Source organism: Salvelinus alpinus, chromosome 12 (genome assembly GCF_045679555.1).
Source record: "Salvelinus alpinus chromosome 12, SLU_Salpinus.1, whole genome shotgun sequence".
Taxonomy (NCBI): domain Eukaryota; kingdom Metazoa; phylum Chordata; class Actinopteri; order Salmoniformes; family Salmonidae; genus Salvelinus; species Salvelinus alpinus.
The window spans coordinates 35,133,479-35,151,547 of record NC_092097.1 but is presented as its reverse complement, the minus strand read 5'-3'; the positions used below and the strand labels follow the sequence as shown (position 1 = coordinate 35,151,547).

General features: G+C 43.1%; 2 protein-coding genes across 2 annotated transcripts in view; one reads left to right on the top strand and one right to left on the bottom strand.

Moving 5' to 3' along the window:
* Positions 1-149: 149 nt before the first annotated feature.
* On the bottom strand, positions 150-8,516 carry LOC139535993 (coiled-coil domain-containing protein 63-like). The gene is made up of 10 exons (XM_071336039.1): positions 7,918-8,516; positions 7,395-7,523; positions 4,288-4,410; positions 2,868-3,049; positions 2,498-2,682; positions 2,133-2,350; positions 1,906-1,980; positions 1,528-1,720; positions 978-1,169; positions 150-381 (listed from the first exon to the last, which is right to left on the bottom strand). The coding sequence occupies exons 2-10, from the start codon at positions 7,512-7,514 to the stop codon at positions 236-238; spliced, it is 1,434 nt and encodes a 477-aa protein (XP_071192140.1). The 5' UTR covers positions 7,515-7,523; positions 7,918-8,516; the 3' UTR covers positions 150-235.
* Positions 8,517-8,594: 78 nt separating this feature from the next.
* Positions 8,595-18,069, top strand: part of LOC139535992 (paxillin-like) — a 56,739-nt gene continuing 47,264 nt past the window's right edge. The window contains exon 1 of the mRNA XM_071336037.1: positions 8,595-8,729. Coding sequence (XP_071192138.1) covers positions 8,717-8,729 — 13 coding nt within the window. The 5' untranslated portion in view covers positions 8,595-8,716. The remainder of the gene's footprint in view (positions 8,730-18,069) is intronic.

The following is an 18,069-nucleotide window of genomic DNA, read 5'->3' as shown; positions in this document are numbered from 1 at the left end:
AAAATGAGGGCATCTTTCCTGTACCAGGATAAGGGTCTAGATGAGCTGTGTTATTTCCTCCAACAATGGGAACAAACCTGTTCAAAAGCAGTGGTGGGGGTGGGGGGCAAAGGACACTGAACAATGAACAGATTACTGAGACCAAGGACTAAAGCTAAATGCTGTAATGGTTTCATTGACATTAAAACAATGCAGTATGTGAGCACCATGTCTTGTGAGCGTCAGAGGCTCCTGCTCAGGCAGACTTGGGGTTGAAGCCCACCTTCTTCTTTCCTCTTAGGGGGGCGGATGGGGCCTTGGGCACCTTACCCTGTTCAGTATGCATCACCCAGGGCAGCACCCGCTCACGCAGGGTCTGGAAGTCCAGAGGCTGCTCGCTGCCTGTAAGGCACACCACACACAAAGTTAATGGAGCACAACACCGACACACTCCACTTGAAGTATTAAAAGTCACTTGCGATTAGTGTTGACTTTAAGGAAAATGTTATGCGATATTACATATATACATAATATATTATTATTTACACTGTCAACAGGTTGTTATACTGCCTTTATAATGTCTTCAGTTTATTAAAAGCTGTTTCCCCAAGGGAAACCTATTCACTACATAGTGCATCGGCCCTGGTCAAAAGTAATGCACTATACTGTATTGTTTATTTATTTAACCTTTATTTATTTAACTAGGCAAGTCAATTAAGTACACATTCTTATTTACAATGACGGCCTAACAAGAGGTAAAAGGCCTCCTGGGGTACGAGGGCTGGGATTAAAAATAGAAATGTAGGAGAAAGCACAACACTACATAAAGAGAGACCTAAGACAACACAGAATGGCAGCAACACAACATGACAACAACACGGTAGCAACACAACATGGCAACAACACGGTAGCAACACAACATGGCAACAGCACAACATAGTACAATATATGGAATAGGATGCCATTTGGGGTGCAGGCTCTACTGTACCAGTACTGACCCAGGCCCAGTAGTGCTTCAGTGGTACTGTCGTCAAAGGAGGGTGCCTCTGTAGTAGAGGGGGTCACGGCGGGCAGCAGGCTGCAGCTGACCAGCAGGAGGTTCTGAGGGGGCAGCTCCATCTCCTCGGCCTCCTTGTAGCTGCACTGGGACAGGAACATCAACAGCTGGTGCATCTCCTCCTCCAGGATACCTGTGGTGATGCAGAGGACAGGACAGAATGAGACGGGATGAGTCAGTGTCTAGTGGTGAGTATGTGTCGCTCATTCTAGAAGTCTGGTGAGTTCCACATGTTCCACTTTTGCTTTGCCTGTGTGAGATACTGTGTGAGTGTTACATACACTGACTGTACTGCCAATTTGGATACACTTTATATGTTGGTACAGAAATTACCAGGTATTTATTTAGAAATGGCATAGTAAAATGGTAATAACTTGAATATCTGTGTGTGAATTTTTCTTTGGAATCCATTAAAATCTTTGTTCTTTTGAGAGCTTTAGCATTGCCAATAGGCTGCGAGAGAGAGGGGTTGTCCAACAATGTCCACCTACCGATAAACTGGGTGACATTGTCATCAGTGACCTGAGCGCTGCAGCCCAGCTTGCCAATGATAGAAGCAGGGTTACAATTCATCTTGTTAAACAGGTGGGCGATGGCCGTCTTATGCTGATCCAAAAACTTCAGAACCACAGTGTACTGGCTCTTCAAATTATTGGCCAGGCCACGACGCTGCTCCAGCTCTCTCTGAGAGGGACCAGAGACAAAACGTCAAAGTCAAAAGATGAAGGGGAACACAGATTGATATAGGGGAGAGAAACTGATTGCCATGGTCAGACAGAGAAATGCACAAGGAAGCACCAGCAGACACATTAGAGCAGTGAAAAGTTGTGCAAAGTCAAACTAAAACTTCCTAAAAACGAAAACCTTACCTCCAGTTCCTTGAGCTGGCCCTGCCACTGTTGATCATACTGCTTGTTCTCCAGCTCAAAGCGCAGGATCTCAGTCTGTGGGGGAGATAGCAGCAGAACACAGTCATATAACCATGTCTAGGTTTATAAGTTGTCTAGTTTTCCAAGCTTACAGCACATGAACTCCCATCCTGTGTTTGTGTGTGTGCATGCATGCGTGCATGCCGTGTATGTGTGTGGACCCTGACCCTGAGCTTGTTGATGCGGTCCTTCAGCATGGTGCTATTGTTGTTCAGCTCGTTGATGTAGTTGAAGTAAGCAAAGCTCTTCTCCTCGTTCTCCACAAATGTCCTGCCGAGCTGACGCAGGTCGCTGTCGCCGCTCACCTCCACGAGCAGCCGGTGCACCGCCTGGTAGGTCTCCAGACTCTCTCCTCCCATTCGCTCACGCTGAGCCTGCTCGGCCCCTGCACCAATGACAAAACACTGCCATGAAGCATCGATCAAGAAGGTTGATGAAGCTCGAGAAAGGCCTCTAGCCTCTAGGCTAAACAAGAAACCATTCAATGAACAACTGTAGGATGTATAATGTTAAGCGTGATTCTAAAACGTACTTCTCTTTTTGGCCTCTTCGTCCTCGCCTATGGGGACGCTCTCCTTGGACTTTTGGACCATGAAGCTGCGGAGTTTGATCTCGTGGTCGATGACCCTCTTCAGCTCAGTCATCTCAGTGTGGCAGAGAGACGTGTCCTTCTTGCTACGCTCCCTCACAGCTAGCATGCGGGCCAGGGCCTCGGACCTAGAAAACAAACACAGCCCACATTTTACGCTGGGCAAGCGCAAGAAGAACAGACTTCTCCACACCACATACAAACACACACACAGACATAGTGTTTGTGGCTCTGACCGCTGGTCGTAGGCAAGGACAGACTTCTCCACACCACATACAAACACACACACAGACATAGTGTTTGTGGCTCTGACCGCTGGTCGTAGGCAAGGACAGACTTCTCCACGAGGTCTTCCATGACATTGTGCTGGGACAGTAGCTCTCTGCTCAGACGCTGGTACATAAGGGCGAAGGAGCACCTCTGGTGCCGCAGGTGGTCAATCTCATCACGCAATGCCTGGTTGCTGCATAGCAACTTGTCAAAGCTTTTAGTGGCCTGCAAGACCACAGGATAAGAATACTATAGAGATGATGCTCAAATCACAAAACACATTGCAAACCAGTTTGAACCAAATCAATGAGGAATTTAACATATTACACTGAACATCGTCTTAGCATGGCTATGTACGCCTCGCTCTCGGCCAATCAGATTGCGTGGCCATACTGGGTACATCTTACATACACTGCTCAAAAAAATAAAGGGAACACTTAAACAACACAATGTAACTCCAAGTCAATCACACTTCTGTGAAATCAAACTGTCCACTTAGGAAGCAACACTGATTGACAATAAATTTCACATGCTGTTGTGCAAATGGAATAGACAAAAGGTGGAAATTATAGGCAATTAGCAAGACACCCCCAATAAAGGAGTGGTTCTGCAGGTGGTGACCACAGACCACTTCTCAGTTCCTATGCTTCCTGGCTGATGTTTTGTTCACTTTTGAATGCTGGCGGTGCTATCACTCTAGTGGTAGCATGAGACGGAGTCTACAACCCACACAAGTGGCTCAGGTAGTGCAGCTCATCCAGGATGGCACATCAATGCGAGCTGTGGCAAGAAGGTTTGCTGTGTCTGTCAGCGTAGTGTCCAGAGCATGGAGGCGCTACCAGGAGACAGGCCAGTACATCAGGAGACGTGGAGGAGGCCGTAGGAGGGCAACAACCCAGCAGCAGGACCGCTACCTCCGCCTTTGTGCAAGGAGGAGCACTGCCAGAGCCCTGCAAAATGACCTCCAGCAGGCCACAAATGTGCATGTGAGACCATATGCGGACACATGCACATTTGTGGCCTGCTGGAGGTCATTTTGCAGGGCTCTGGCAGTGCTCCTCCTTGCACAAAGGCGGAGGTAGCGGTCCTGCTGCTTGTCAATCAGTGTTGCTTCCTAAGTGAACAGTTTGATTTCACAGAAGTGTGATTGACTTGGAGTTACATTGTGTTGTTTAAGTGTTCCCTTTATTTTTTTGAGCAGTGTATATAGAATCATTTTATGTTGGTCATAACTGATTCATAGCAAACACATAACAAGTGTGGAATGGATGTAGGTTTGTGTGATTTTGTGAGTGTTGAATGTATACCGCCACGGTTTTGTGATGTGTGATTGATTTGTGTGTGACTGTATAAATGTAAGATTGTTGAATAGATGTTGGATTCTGTGATGATGACTGGCAAACAAATCAAACAGTCAACAGTGTGACTGTAAATGTAGGGTTGTGTGGTAATGACTGCAGTACCTGGTTGACACGGACCTCCAAGATGCGGATGTGCTTCCTCTGATGAAGAGGTCTCTTCAGGCTGCGGATCCTACCACCCATCTCCTTCTTCCTCTGCAACAGCTTGGTCTGCATCTCCTTCATCTCCATAGGGAAGAGGGGATCAATAAAGTTTAATTGAGTTGAACTCTATTCATTCTATGCATTGTCCAGCCCAAGAATTAGGCCTACATGTACTTATGTTTTTAAACATCTTTGAGATTATCTGTATTATGCAAAGCGCTATATAAATAAATATCAAATCAAATTTTATTTGTCACATGCGCCGAATACAACAGGTGTAGACCTTACAGTGAAATGCTTACTCACAAGCCCTTAACCAACAATGCAGTTTTAAGAAAATACCTTAAAAAAGTTTTATCAGCCATAAAAATAACAAAGGATTAAAGAGCAGCAGTAAATAACAATAGTGGGGCTATCGGTAGAGTCAATGTGCTGAGGTAATTGAGGTAATATGTACATGTAGGTAGAGTTATTCAAGTGACTATGCATAGATGATGGGGGGAGGGGGGGGCAATGCAAATAGTCTGGGTAGCCATTTGATTAGCTGTTAAGGAGTCTTATGGCTTGGGGGTAGAAGCTATTTAGGAGCCTCTTGGACCTAGACTTGGCGTTCCGGTACTGCTTGCCGTGCGGTAGCAGAGAGAACAGTCTATGATTTGGGTGGCTGGAGTCTGACAATTGCTAGGGCCTTCCTCTGACACCGTCTAGTATAGAGGTCCTGGATGGCAGGAAGCTTTGCCCCAGTGATGTACTGGGCCGTACGCACTACCCTCTGTAGTGCCTTGCGATCGGAGGCCGAGCAGATGCCATACCAGGCAGTGATGCAACTTGTCAGGATGCTCTCGATGGTGCAGCTGTAAAACCTTTTGAGGATCTGAGGACCCATGCCAAAACTTTTGAGTCTCCTGAGCGGGAATAGGTTTTGTCGTGCCCTCTTCACGACTGTCTTGGTGTGCTTGGACCATGTTAGTTTGTTGGTGATGTGGACGCCAAAGAACTTGAGGCTCTCAACCTGTTCCACTACAGCCCTACCGATGACAATGGGGGCATGCTCGGTCCTCCTTTTCCTGTAGTCCACAATCATCTCTTTGTCTTGATCACATTGAGGGAGAGGTTGTTGTCCTTGCACCACACGGTCAAGTCTCTGACCTCCTCCCTATAGGCTGCCTCATCGTTGTCGGTGATCAGGCCTACCACTGTTGTGTCGTCAGCAAACTTAGTGATGGTGTTGGAGCCGTGCAGTCATGAGTGAACAGGGAGTACAGGAGGGGACTGAGCACGCACCCCTGAGGGGCCCCCGTGTTGAGGATCAGCAATGCGGATTTGTTGTTGCCTACCCCCACCACCTGGGGACGGCCCGTCAGGAAGTCCAGGATCCAGTTGCAGAGGGAGGTGTTTAGTCCCAGGGTCCTTAGCATAGTGGTGAGCTTTGAGGGCACTATGGTGTTGAACGTTGAGCTGTAGTCAATTAATAGAATTCTCACATAGGTGCTCCTTTTGTCCAGGTGTGAAAGGGCAGTGTGGAGTGCAATAGAGATTGCATTATCTGTGGATCTGTTGGTGCGTTATGCAAGTTAGAGTGGGTCTATGGTTTCTGGGATAATGGTGTTGATGTGAGCCATGACCAGCCTTTCAAAGCATTTCAAGGCTACAGACGTGAGTGCCATGAGGTGGTAGTCATTTAGGCAGGTTACCTTAGTGTTCTTGGGCACAGGGACTACGGTGGTCTGCTTGAAACATGTTGGTATTACAGACTCAGACAGAGAGAGGTTGAAAATGTCACTGAAGACACTTGCCAGTTGGTCAGCGCATGCTCGGAGCACACGTCCTGGTAATCCGTCTGGTCCTGCGGCCTTGTGAATGTTGACCTGTTTAAAGGTCTTACTCACATCGGCTGCGGAGAGCGTGATCACACAGTCGTCCGCAACAGCTGATGCTCTCATGCATGTTTCAGTGTTACTTGCCTCAAAGCGAGCATAGAAAATATTTAGCTTGTCTGGTAGGCTTGTGTTACTAGGCAGCTCTTGGCTGTGCTTCCCTTGGTAGTCTGTAATAGTTTCTAGGCCCTGCCACATCCGACGTGCGTCGGAGCCGGTGTAGTATGATTCGATCTTAGTCTTGTATTGAAGTGTTGCCTGTTTGATGGTTCATCGGAGGGCGTAGCAGGATTTCTTATAAGCTTCCGGGTTAAAGTCCAGCTCCTTGAAAACGGCGGCTCTACCCTTTAGCTCAGTGCGAATTTTGCCTGTAATCCATGGCTTCTGGTTGGGGTATGTACGTATAGTCACTATGGGGACTACGTCCTCAATGCACTTATTGATAAAGCCAGTGACTGATGTGGTGTTCTCCTCAATGCCATCGGAAGAATCCCGGATCATATTCCAGTCTGTGCTAGCTAAACAGTCCTGTAGCTTAGCATCTGCTTCATCTGACCACTTTTTTATAGACCAAGTCCCTGGTGCTTGAGTGTATAACCCGCCAGCTCTATGTTCTTAATGTCGTCGTTCAGCCACGACGAGGTGAAACACAAGATATTACAGTTTTTAATGTCCCGTTGGTAGGATAAACGTGCTTTCTGTTCGTCCCATTTATTTTCCAGAGATTGAACGTTAGCTAGCAGGACGGAAGGCATGGGCAGATTAGCCACTCGTCGCATGATCCTCACAAGGCACCCTGATCTCTTTCCGCGAAATCTGTGTTACCTTCACCAGCGAATAACGGGGATATGGGCCTGGTTGGGTGTCTGCATTATATCCCTCCCGTCCGACTCATTGAAGAAGAACTCTTTGTCCAGTTTGAGGTGAGCAATCGCAGTTCTGATGTCCAGAAGCTATTTTCGGTCATAAGACACTGTAGCAGCAACATTATGTACAAAACAAGTTACGAACAACGCGAACAAACAAACAAAATAGCATGGTTGGTTAAGAGCCGATAAGATGGCAGCCTTCCCATCCGGCGCCATTTTACTATTATTATTATTATTCACAAGTCAATACTTTGCCATTTTAGCAACAGTCAGTTAGCCAGTCATTTAGCAACAGTCGTTCTAATTGGCCATACTGTACCTTGGTGTCCAGACTGGCAAGGTGTTCCTTCTGTTTTCGGATGGCAACCAGGTAACTATCATTATCCACAAGGAGTCGCTGGTGTTGCTCATGAAGGTTGTCAGTCTTTTTTGGGGGCATTATTTTGGCCTGTGTGACATTATTGGAAAATGCTTCAAATGGTTATGCAGTCAGATTCAAAGGACATACCTCGTTCTTGATTTTACTTGGGCAAGAATTACCCTTACAAAAAAAGATTGCAATCAGAGTGCAGTATAACTACAGCATGCTGTAAATACTGCATCCAAAATAATACGTTTTTTACTGCAGTAGATTTGCGTTGTAACTGCAGTTAAGAGTGCCGTATAACTGCAGTTATTCTGCAATTACTGCGTCCAAAATACCACAGTGGTCTGCAGTTACTAGTTTCAAAACGGCAATATTTTTTTGTAAGGGTACTAGTACACACATGCGCAAATCAATTATTCGTTTCCGATAGGACTACCAGGCTACAACAAATAATTTTCCAGATAGCACTACTTACCAGTTTCGGCCTAGGCCGTGTAGTCTTCGATATCTTAGTTGGTGAATTATTATTTTTAAACTTATCTCGCTGATGATTGGTATTTCACCAATGTCTCCACTGTTTTTTAAAATTATATTGACAACGCTAATGATACGTTGACTTTATAAAATATAAAGAAATAAAAATAAATTATGTTGATCTCACTTGCTATTGTGGATATATGGAGTAACGTGATTTTTAGAACGCATTTTCGAATTTTTTTATCGTTCCATGATGATCACCTCCGACGCAATGCCAATTGTTCAATCATATGTTGGAGGGAATGGTGAAACAAGATCGGGTACCTGTACATGGACTAGATGCAACTACAATTGATTTCAGTTTATACATATCCAATTAAAATACATTGGTTGTGTAAATTGGAATTGTGTGCGTGCCATTTAGCTTGCCAAATAAAGACCTCAAAACAAGTGGTGGGTCTTCCATTTCACTGAAAAACAAATCCCACATTGTTGATTTAATCTAAACATACCTAGTTGGTCCACTGCCGCTAGATGGCAGCCTATAGCTAAAAGTTTAAGTACAGCAGCCAGACTTTTCTTACTGGTAAATTTGGAGGCGAGCTGCTTGTCCCCATGACTGCATTTTATTGTTGAGTGTAGCAGGGAAGCAGCTAACTGAAAACTTCTGTACTGCATTCAGATTACTGGAATTTCTATATAGAAGCTACAGTGTAGGTAAAGCTACCAACAATCGAATCAAAGGACAACCGGCCCGGTTCGTTCATAGTGTAGAGCCGACTCCTTCTGCTACCACCATGGATGATTTAGGTAAGTTCCCGTGGTGTTATTTCCTAGCTAACAGTAGAGCGTTCGATTTGTTCCCACTCTTTTGGTACTACCAAATTACCTGCATAGCACATGTTCATCAGGTATGCTAACTATAGTACATGACCACAAATGTCGCTAACGTTATAGAGCCAGTTATTACCCAGCTAGCCTCATACACAGCGTGGAAATCGGCAGGTTGGAGGCCGCGCGCTGTGGTTCTGAAAACGGGATCTTGGCGTCAGGAAGGAGCTAATTCGTGATTATTGTTGAATCAGTTGCTAGCCAATACGCATGGATACTTTGCAATCCTCCCACATTTGTTTTCAATAACACATGTGTTCTGTGTTAGCAATGTATACACAGCCAGCTAAATACAGGCAGGGATTCAGTCGATGCCGCCTCTCCCAGATCTGTTGACTTGAACTTTTTAATTAGCTGATTCATGACATTGACAATTTGTTTCGAGCCTCTATGCCTTTTTTGCCGCGTACATTGCTGATGGAAAATGCTGCTAAATTGATGACCGCAACCATGCATACACACTTATGGAGCGATTTCACTGCCAACAAACTATTTGAATTCAATGTTTTTGAATTTGTATTTAGATATTGCATTTAAATGTACTGTAATATTTTAAAATGTGTAATGCACAAATTTAATAATTTAATAAATTGAACTTGTATTTCATGATTTGAAACTGAATTGAATGAATATTTAATTCAGCTTTAAAATTGAATTAAATACTGATATTCAATATTTGTCTATTCATTTTCAATATGGTAAATATTGCATTCATTGTCTCTATCAAGTTCACAAACTATAATTTCAAGTTGACCAAAGTTTCATATATTAAACTTCTCAGATTGTTTTCAAATGCAGTTCTCTAAATTCTGATTAAAAACTAGAGACAACATCCTGGTACTTTGCCAGCCAGGAGAGGTAAAGGAAAACAGAAAGAATGAAACCATCTGTGTTAAACAGGTTTCTGAAGCCAATGTGGCATGTTTAATTTATTTTCTTCCTATACATTTGGCTACAAGCGAATATGACCCCATTACTGAAAGCTTCAGTTCCCCTCTATGGACACAATAGAAGGGAGTGTGACAAATACAGCCATTTGGTCCCCATTACGAAATGGTTTAATAGCCCTTCTAAGGATAGCTTTTCCACTCCCTAAGGAATCTGGCTCTTGTGACTGACTTGGTGCGAACCGGGTCTCCTGCATGTCACAAGACTGTGTTAGCCCATTTAGCTAAAGCCCATAGGGCTGAGTACAGGAAACTAACAAGTCTCCAGCAAGGTTACTCATCAAAAGAGCGTGGACCTCAGTTACATTTCACCCCTTTTTAACATCATACTTAGAGATCACGGCACCAATATAGCTGATTGGATTCGAACTTAGGCCTCCTGCACAACAACACTTTCTGTGACGGAAGGATCTGTGCACCCCATTTAATGAGGGCGCAACATTATACATTTACACTTAAGTCCTTTAGCAGACACACTTATCCAGAGTGACCTACAGTAGTGAGTGCATTTTCATACTTTTTTTTGTACTAGTCCCCCATGGGAATCGAACCCACAAGCCTGGCATTGTAAGTGCCATGCTCTACCAGCTGAGCTTTATGGGACTATGAGGTGGCTTGATGATCATGCATGTGATGAGCAACCTTTTTGCCTGAGACCTGGAGATGTTAGTTTGACTGATGGGGTTCTAATCCAAGTCTCCTGTGTGTGGGACAATGTAACTTTTCAGCTCTCAGACTCACTCAGCTCAGCTCAACCTCTGGGGTCACTGGGAGGTAAATGAAACTCACTCATCAGCCTGAAGTGCCACTCCGCTTCAATTGAAGAAAGGCTTTTTCAATAGTGCAGTGGGTTGGGAAACTTCTGGAAGGCGGTCATATGGGTTTTCGAGGCAAAGGTCCTGAGTTTGAAGCTCGACATGAGCTGAATGAGGGAGAAGTGGTACTTCCTAAGCAAGCAGCGTGTCGTCCTTTACATTAACTTCGTGATCTCATCCCAATGGGCTTTAGCTAAGTGGGCTAACAGTCTTGTGACATGCAGGAGACCCGGTTCGAAACCCAGTCAGTCAATAGAGAATAACTATGACGGGTCTATTCAACTACTGCATATTGCTAAGAGGGCCAAATTGCTGTTTTTGCCACACTCCCTTCTGCGCCTCCTGTGAGCATCAGAGGTGAACAGAAGGCATGATCATGTTCCAGAGATCCTTAGCTTTCAGCAATGTAGTAGTAGTAGTAGTAATAATAATTTAAAAAGTAGGAAGTTGGGTGCTTATCATAGCTTATAGCCCAAATGCTACAATTCCTTGCAAAGAACCAGGATGTGGTCTCTAATTTTGAATCTGAATTTAGAGAATTCAATTTGATATCTGAATACATCTGAGAAGTTGAATATATAAAACTTTGGTGAACTTGAAATTAGTTTGGAAGCTTGATACACAGACAATTAATGCAGTATTTACCATATTGAATTTAAACAATTTAGTCAGTCATCTGGAGAAAAAAAAACTATTTGGATGCAAAAAATGCATCAGAATAACATCTTAACTTAACTGTATTAGTATGCCTCATGATATTGATATAAGATGCCATGTGATGTGTGAGATCCCTTCTTTAAATGTGTAATCTGATTTTGGATGTTAAAAAAAGTGACACTTGGAGGACTGAGCAAAACGGGGTCACATAACACACGCAAGAACAGCATGGTGCCTATTGACTCTTATGCCTGATTCACACTATAGGGGACAACCTGAACCGTACTGGCTCATGCTGTTCTTTTCACATTGTCCTTTCCAGAACGCTTCCAGCAACTATGTTTGATGCATAGCCAGACCTGCCCTGTATAGTGTGGCTTGGCTCTGTTTTACTTGGCTCAATAGTGTGAGAAGGGTAGTAGTTTGTTTTCCAATGGAGGAGAAAGTGTCTTACAACTTGCCTAAGCGACTGCGCCCACATAAGTGGTGTAGTTGCAATCATACAACCTTCTAAATGACCAAAGGGAAATCTCCCTTCCTTCAAAATGTCCGTAGTGTCCAAAGAAAACCATGCCATGAATGTTTCACACTACACGCCATCAATATTAATGGCTACACCGGGTACGTCCCAAATGGCACCCTATTCCCTACATATAGCACTACTTTTGACCAGAGCTCTGTTGGCCTTGGTCAAAGGTAGTGCACTATATAAGGAATAGGATGCACATACCTTCTCCACTTACATAGTTAAAGGGCTTCCCCTTAAAGTCCTCCCTCAAAAAGGAGAGTTGCACAATCCATTGTGGCCTTATAACATGCGGTGAGGGGTTGTAAATGTTTTCATATAGATTCTTGGAGGGTGTAGGAGGTGAGACACAACAAATCTCAGAGAAAATAAGTTAAACTACTTTGTACTGCACCTTTCATAAAATAACTATTTCATTCAAATTTTTTTACTCTTGCTTTTTTACTGAGTCCTAGTTCATCTCATGATCGAATTAGAGTTGAGGACCAAAAATTATTTAGTAATTACTCAGTTATTTAATTGAAAAAGGTCTGGTAAAGTGTTTACTGGGAAGATTTAGCTTAGGTAGGTAGAGGTATTTGATAGACAGAGGGTAGCTCCGTCAGTGTCTCCTATAGGAGAAACTTATTTTTATTTGTATTCAGCAAGTTCATTCTCTGTGCTGAGGTAGTGCTCAGATAGCCTCTCTCTCAAATGCTTTATGGACTCTGTCTATTTCGGGCACTCACCCCACACAGCCCTGACCCAGGCTAGGCTCCTACGCATAAACACACACACAGGAGGATAACTAGAGGTTAACCGATTATTATTATTTATTTATTTATTTTCCAAAGCTGATACCGATTATTAGAGGACCAAAAAAAGCAGATGCCGATTTTATATATATATATATATATATATATATATATATATATATATATATATATATATATATATATATATATATATATATATATATATATATATATTTGCTATAATGACAATTGCAACAATACTGAATGAACACTTTTATTTTAACTTAATATAATACATAAATAGCATCTATTTAGTCTCAAATAAAAATGAATGAAACATGTTTAAATAATACAAAAACAGTGTTGGAGAACAAAGTAAAAGTGCAATATGTGCCATGTAAAAAAAGCTAACGTTTAAGTTCCTTGCTCAGAACATATGAAAGCTGGTGGTTCAATATTCCCAGTTAAGAAGTTTTAGATTGTAGTTATTATAGGAATTATGACACGTCGACTATTTCTCTCTATACCATTTGTATTTCATATACCTTTGACTATTGGATGTTCTTATAGGTACTTTAGTATTGCCAGCCTAATCTCCGGAGTTGATAGGCTTGAAGTCATAAACAGCGGTGTGATTCAAGCATTGCTAAGAGCTGCTGGCAAATGCAGTAAAGTGCTGTTTGAATGAATGCTTACGAGCCTGTTGCTGCCTACCACCGCTCAGACTGCTCTATCAAATATCAAAGCATAGACTTAATTATAAGAAACACACAGAAATACAAGCCTTATGTCATTTAATATGGTCAAATCTGGAAACTATCATTTCGAAAACAAAACGTTTATTCTGTCAGTGAAATACAGAACCGTTCCGTATTTTGTCGAACGGGTGGCAACCCTAAATCTAAATATTGCTGTTACATTGCATAACCTTCAATGTTATAATTATGTAAATATTCTGGCAAAATAATTACTGTCTTTGTTAGGAAGAAACACAGTTCACAACGATCCAGGCGGCCCAAACTGTTGCATATTCCCTAACTCTGCTTGCACTGAACGCAAGAGAAGTGACACAATTTCCCTAGTTAATATTGCCCGCTAACATGAATTTCTTTGAACTAAATATGCAGGTTTAAATAAAAATATACTTCTGTGTATTGGTTTTAAGAAAGACATTGATGTTTATGGTTAGGTACATTCGTGCAACGATTGTGCTTTTTTTGTGAATGTGCTTTTGTTAAATCATCACCCTTTTGGCGAAGTAGGCTGTGACTCAATGATAAATTAACAGGCACCGCATTGATTATATGCAACGCAGGACAAGCTAGTTAACCGAGTAATATCATCAACCACGTGTAGTTAACTAGTGATTATGTGAAGATTGATTGTTTTTTTATAAGATAACTTTAATGCTAGCTAGCAACTTACCTTGGCTACTTGCAGCCACAAGGTCCTTTTGACGCTGCACTCGCGTAACAGGTGGTCAGCCTGCCACACAGTTTCCTCGTGGATTGCAATGTAATTGGCGTCCAAAAATGCAGATTACGATTGTTATAAACTTGAAATCGGCCATGCCGACTAATCGGTCGTCTTCTAGCACTAACACATTCGAACACATCCTACTCCTCTTTAAATGTGTTTGCTGACTTGTTAGTGAGTGGATGTGAAAGGCAAAAACACACCAGACCACTTCAATTTATTCTCGACTAGTTTCCTCTGTGTTATACAGGTGTTCCAAACCACTTTCTCCACATACCACAGCATTGGGACCACCAGAGCAGTGAGTGCACTGTGACATACACTTACAATCTCAAATATCTAGGCCTATGCCCCTGTGACCACGGGATAAAATCTACAAACAACCAATGCGCACACGTCTCTCACACGCAGAGATTTACTGAGTGCACACAATACACTCAAAGACCCCCCCCCCCCCCCCATTCTGCCTTGCCAATCAATACCTTTTAGCAGAAATGAAACTTCAAATTGTGCCTTTAAGAAAGCACATACGTGCTCTGTCATGCACTGCTAGGACTATCGCCTAGCTCTACAGCTGTGCACCTACCACTAACCCACCCTCAACTTCTGCAGGATTCCTGTGGTACACCTCACAGGAAGCTGTGGGCTCAGTCCTATTGACAGCTGAAGGCCTGACCAGAAGTGTCTGTTGCTGGTTCCTTTCTCTTCTGACTCTTCTGTCCTGGAGATGCCAATCCCAATGACCAGGGATGTGTCTATGTGCACTATATAGGGGACAAGATGCCATTTGGGATGCATCCTCTGTGGATTCACTGCAGAATCCAATCATGCAGGTCACAATGTGTGATGCAATAATGGCATGTGGTATAATGTTGATGCTCGGTGTGCCTAGGGAATATCATGTTACAGAGGACCCTAACAAGTCTCCCTCTTCTCTCCACTTCCAAGATACAGCCTACATCAGAGGCAGCTAGCCCAGCTCCCATTGGCTAGGCATGCACCAACAAGACATGAATGTGAAATAGCCTCCTGCTATGTGTGTGTTTGTGTGCAGAAAAAGGAGGGTAAAATGTACCAGAGAGCAATCTGTTTCTGCTTGGTTGCTAGAAAAATGTATTGTGAGTGAAATCTGTTTGCTCTGGAGCGTCAGTATACTCCTGTCCGCTCAGCTCATTAGTGTTGGGTGATGCTCTGTGTGCCTTTTTATCAAAAGCTAAAACAGGCCAGTTAGAGTTTGAAGTGCTGTTGGTGCACAGGAAGGAGTGGGCTGGGTGAGGTAAGTTACCCCCAAACAAGAACTGACATGCATAGACTCCTCCTGTCATCTGGTTCTAATACGCACCATCAGGGGACCACTGTGGGGAAAGGGGATACCTAGTCAGTTGTCCAACTGAAATGTGTCTTCCGCATTTAACCAAACCCCTCTGAATCAGATGTGCGGGTGTGACAGGTTAAAGGAAATACTAATAGCCTGTTATACATTAAAAAGTATTAGTAAATTCATAGTATGTGAGGATCTTAAAGCATCTAAGGTTAAGAAGATCATGCAGTCAGTATTAGTTGATAGATTGATAACATTTATATAATTCTGTTAAAATCCGTCAAGCATACAAAGGGTACGAATTGTGAGAGGAATGTGTAAACGTTATGTTGATTCCTTTATGTTGTCGTGGATAAAAGTGCTAATCTGTGATCTACTAAATGCTCTTAATCTATGAGCCTGAGATCGATTGCTCTGGTCTCCACTCAAGTTCACGGAGAATTCGCGGTCTTTTTCTCATTGCACTAAACGTTCAATGAGTAAACATTCCGTATCACTATCGTGATTCTTTCTACCCTTTTTCAGGTACATTATTGATGATTAAAAAGAGTAATTTAAATGTAATAACTTGATAACATGTCAAGAGTGTTTAAGGTTTGTTTAGTAACATGTTGAGGAAGTTGGTTGGGTTTGCAGAGAGTAATGTGAGCCGTGCTCGGTTGCAGCTAGCTTCGTACTGCTAGGTACTGCTACGTAGCTGCCATTTTATGTCGATTGTGAATGAACGTGTGCGCTGTTGGTAAGATGTTTTGCGGCGTTATTTGTGTGGTTGTTTTTCAAACACTTTGTTGCCTGTTGATGAATTGTGTTATGGTTTACTGAGTTAAAGCTTTGTGCTTGACAGTTATATTGAAAATAGTATTTGTTTCAGTGATGTACAGTGTATACTGTTATGATTTGAATAAGCCTTGTACCCTACAAAACCTATCGTTCCTGTAGATCTGTTGTTCTGTAAAATGTGTTATTTATGTAAAATGATTGCACTAAACGTTCAATGAGTAAACATTCCGTATCACTATCGTGATTCTTTCTACCCTTTTTCAGGGGTGTAACACGGGGACCTGCCATAATCGACATCCACGTCTTCGGCGCCCGGGGAACTGTGGGTTAACTGCCTTGCTCAGGGGCAGAAAGATAGATTTTTACCTTGTCAGCTCGGGGATTCGATTGAGCAACCTTTCCGTTGCTGGCCCAACGCTCTAACCACGGTTACCAAGTGTGTGCCAATTATTGATTATATAGAATGTAGCTAAAGATGCTAGAGGTCGACCGATTTAATCGGAATGGCCGATTTTAATTAGGGCCGATTTCAAGTTTTCATAACAATCTGTAAAAAACGCTGATTTATATTGCAATCCACGAGGAGACTGCGTGGCAGGCTGACCAACTGTTACTCGAGTACAGGCAGCAAGGAGCCATGGTAAGTTGCTAGCTAGCATTAAACTGATTGTTTTTTATAAAATAACTAGTGATTATGTTAAGATTAACTAGCTTGTCCTGCGTTGCATATAATCAATGCGGTGGCTGAAATTGTGTCACTTATCTTGCATTCAGTGTAAGCAGAGTCAGGGTATATGCAGCAGTTTGGGCTGCCTGGCTCGTTGCGAACTGTGTGAAGACCGTTTCTTCCTAACAAAGACCATAATTAATTTGCCAGAATTTTACATAATTATGACACAACGTTGATGGTTGTGCAATATAACAACAATATTTAGACTTAGGGTTGCCACTGATTTGATAAAATATGGAACGGTTCCATATTTAACTGAAACAAATTCTCACCGAAAGAATAAACAAATAAAGCAGTGAAAAAAATCAATGCTATGCTTTCTGATAACTCTGCCAAGTGGTAGAATGTATAAACTGAACAGTACTGGACCCAAAATCTAACCTTGTGGAACGCCACATGTAATATGTATTTTCTCTGAGTTATGTTCACCAAGGGTGATACAACTCTCGATCCAGTTACATAGGTCCTAGACCGGAGAAGCCATCCCACCTGTCCAGAAGGAAATCATGGTCAACTGAGTCAATTGCAGCACTTAAATCTAAGCGTACAAGGACAGAGATGTTTGGCATCTGTGTTGGCTCTATGATCATTTACCACTTTAACTAAGGCTGTGTCTGCTGTGGTGGGCATGAAAACCAGGTCTGGATTTTTTTTTTTATACAGTTGGCACTTAAAATCAAGTACCGTTTCTTAAGAATGGAGTGATTTAAAAATGGCTTGCACGTCTTCCACGCAATTAAAAACTGTTTTGAAGGTGGTGGGGATAGGATCGAGAAGGCAGGTAGAATGCTTAAGTTGTGATATCACTTTCCTGAGCATGTCTGAGCACGTCGGGCCCTCATACCACCCTCATGGAGTCTGTTTCTGACCGTTTGAGGAGACACATGCACATTTGTGGCCTGCTGGAGGTCATTTTGCAGGGATCTGGCAGTGCTCCTCCTTGCACAAAGGCGGAGGTAGCGGTCCTGCTGCTGGGTTGTTGCCCGCCTACGGCCTCCTCCACGTCTCCTGATGTACTGGCCTGTCTCCTGGTAGCGCCTCCATGCTCTGGACACTACGCTGACAGACACAGCAAACCTTCTTGCCACTGCTCGCATTGATGTGCCATCCTGGATGAGCTGCACTACCTGAGCCACTTGTGTGGGTTGTAGACTCCGTCTCATGCTACCACTAGAGTGAAAGCACCGCCAGCATTCAAAAGTGACCAAAACATCAGCCAGGAAGCATAGGAACTGAGAAGTGGTCTGTGGTCACCACCTGCAGAACCACTCCT

Coding starts and splice junctions, on each gene's coding strand:
- LOC139535993 (XM_071336039.1), bottom strand. CDS start 7,514: ATGCCCCCAAAAAAGACTGACAACCTTCATGAGCAACACCAGCGACTC. Junction 4,411..7,394: donor TTGCCAGTCTGGACACCAAG/GTACAGTATGGC, acceptor TTCCCTATGGAG/ATGAAGGAGATGCAGACCAA. Junction 1,981..2,132: donor ACCGCATCAACAAGCTCAGG/GTCAGGGTCCAC, acceptor TCTCCCCCACAG/ACTGAGATCCTGCGCTTTGA.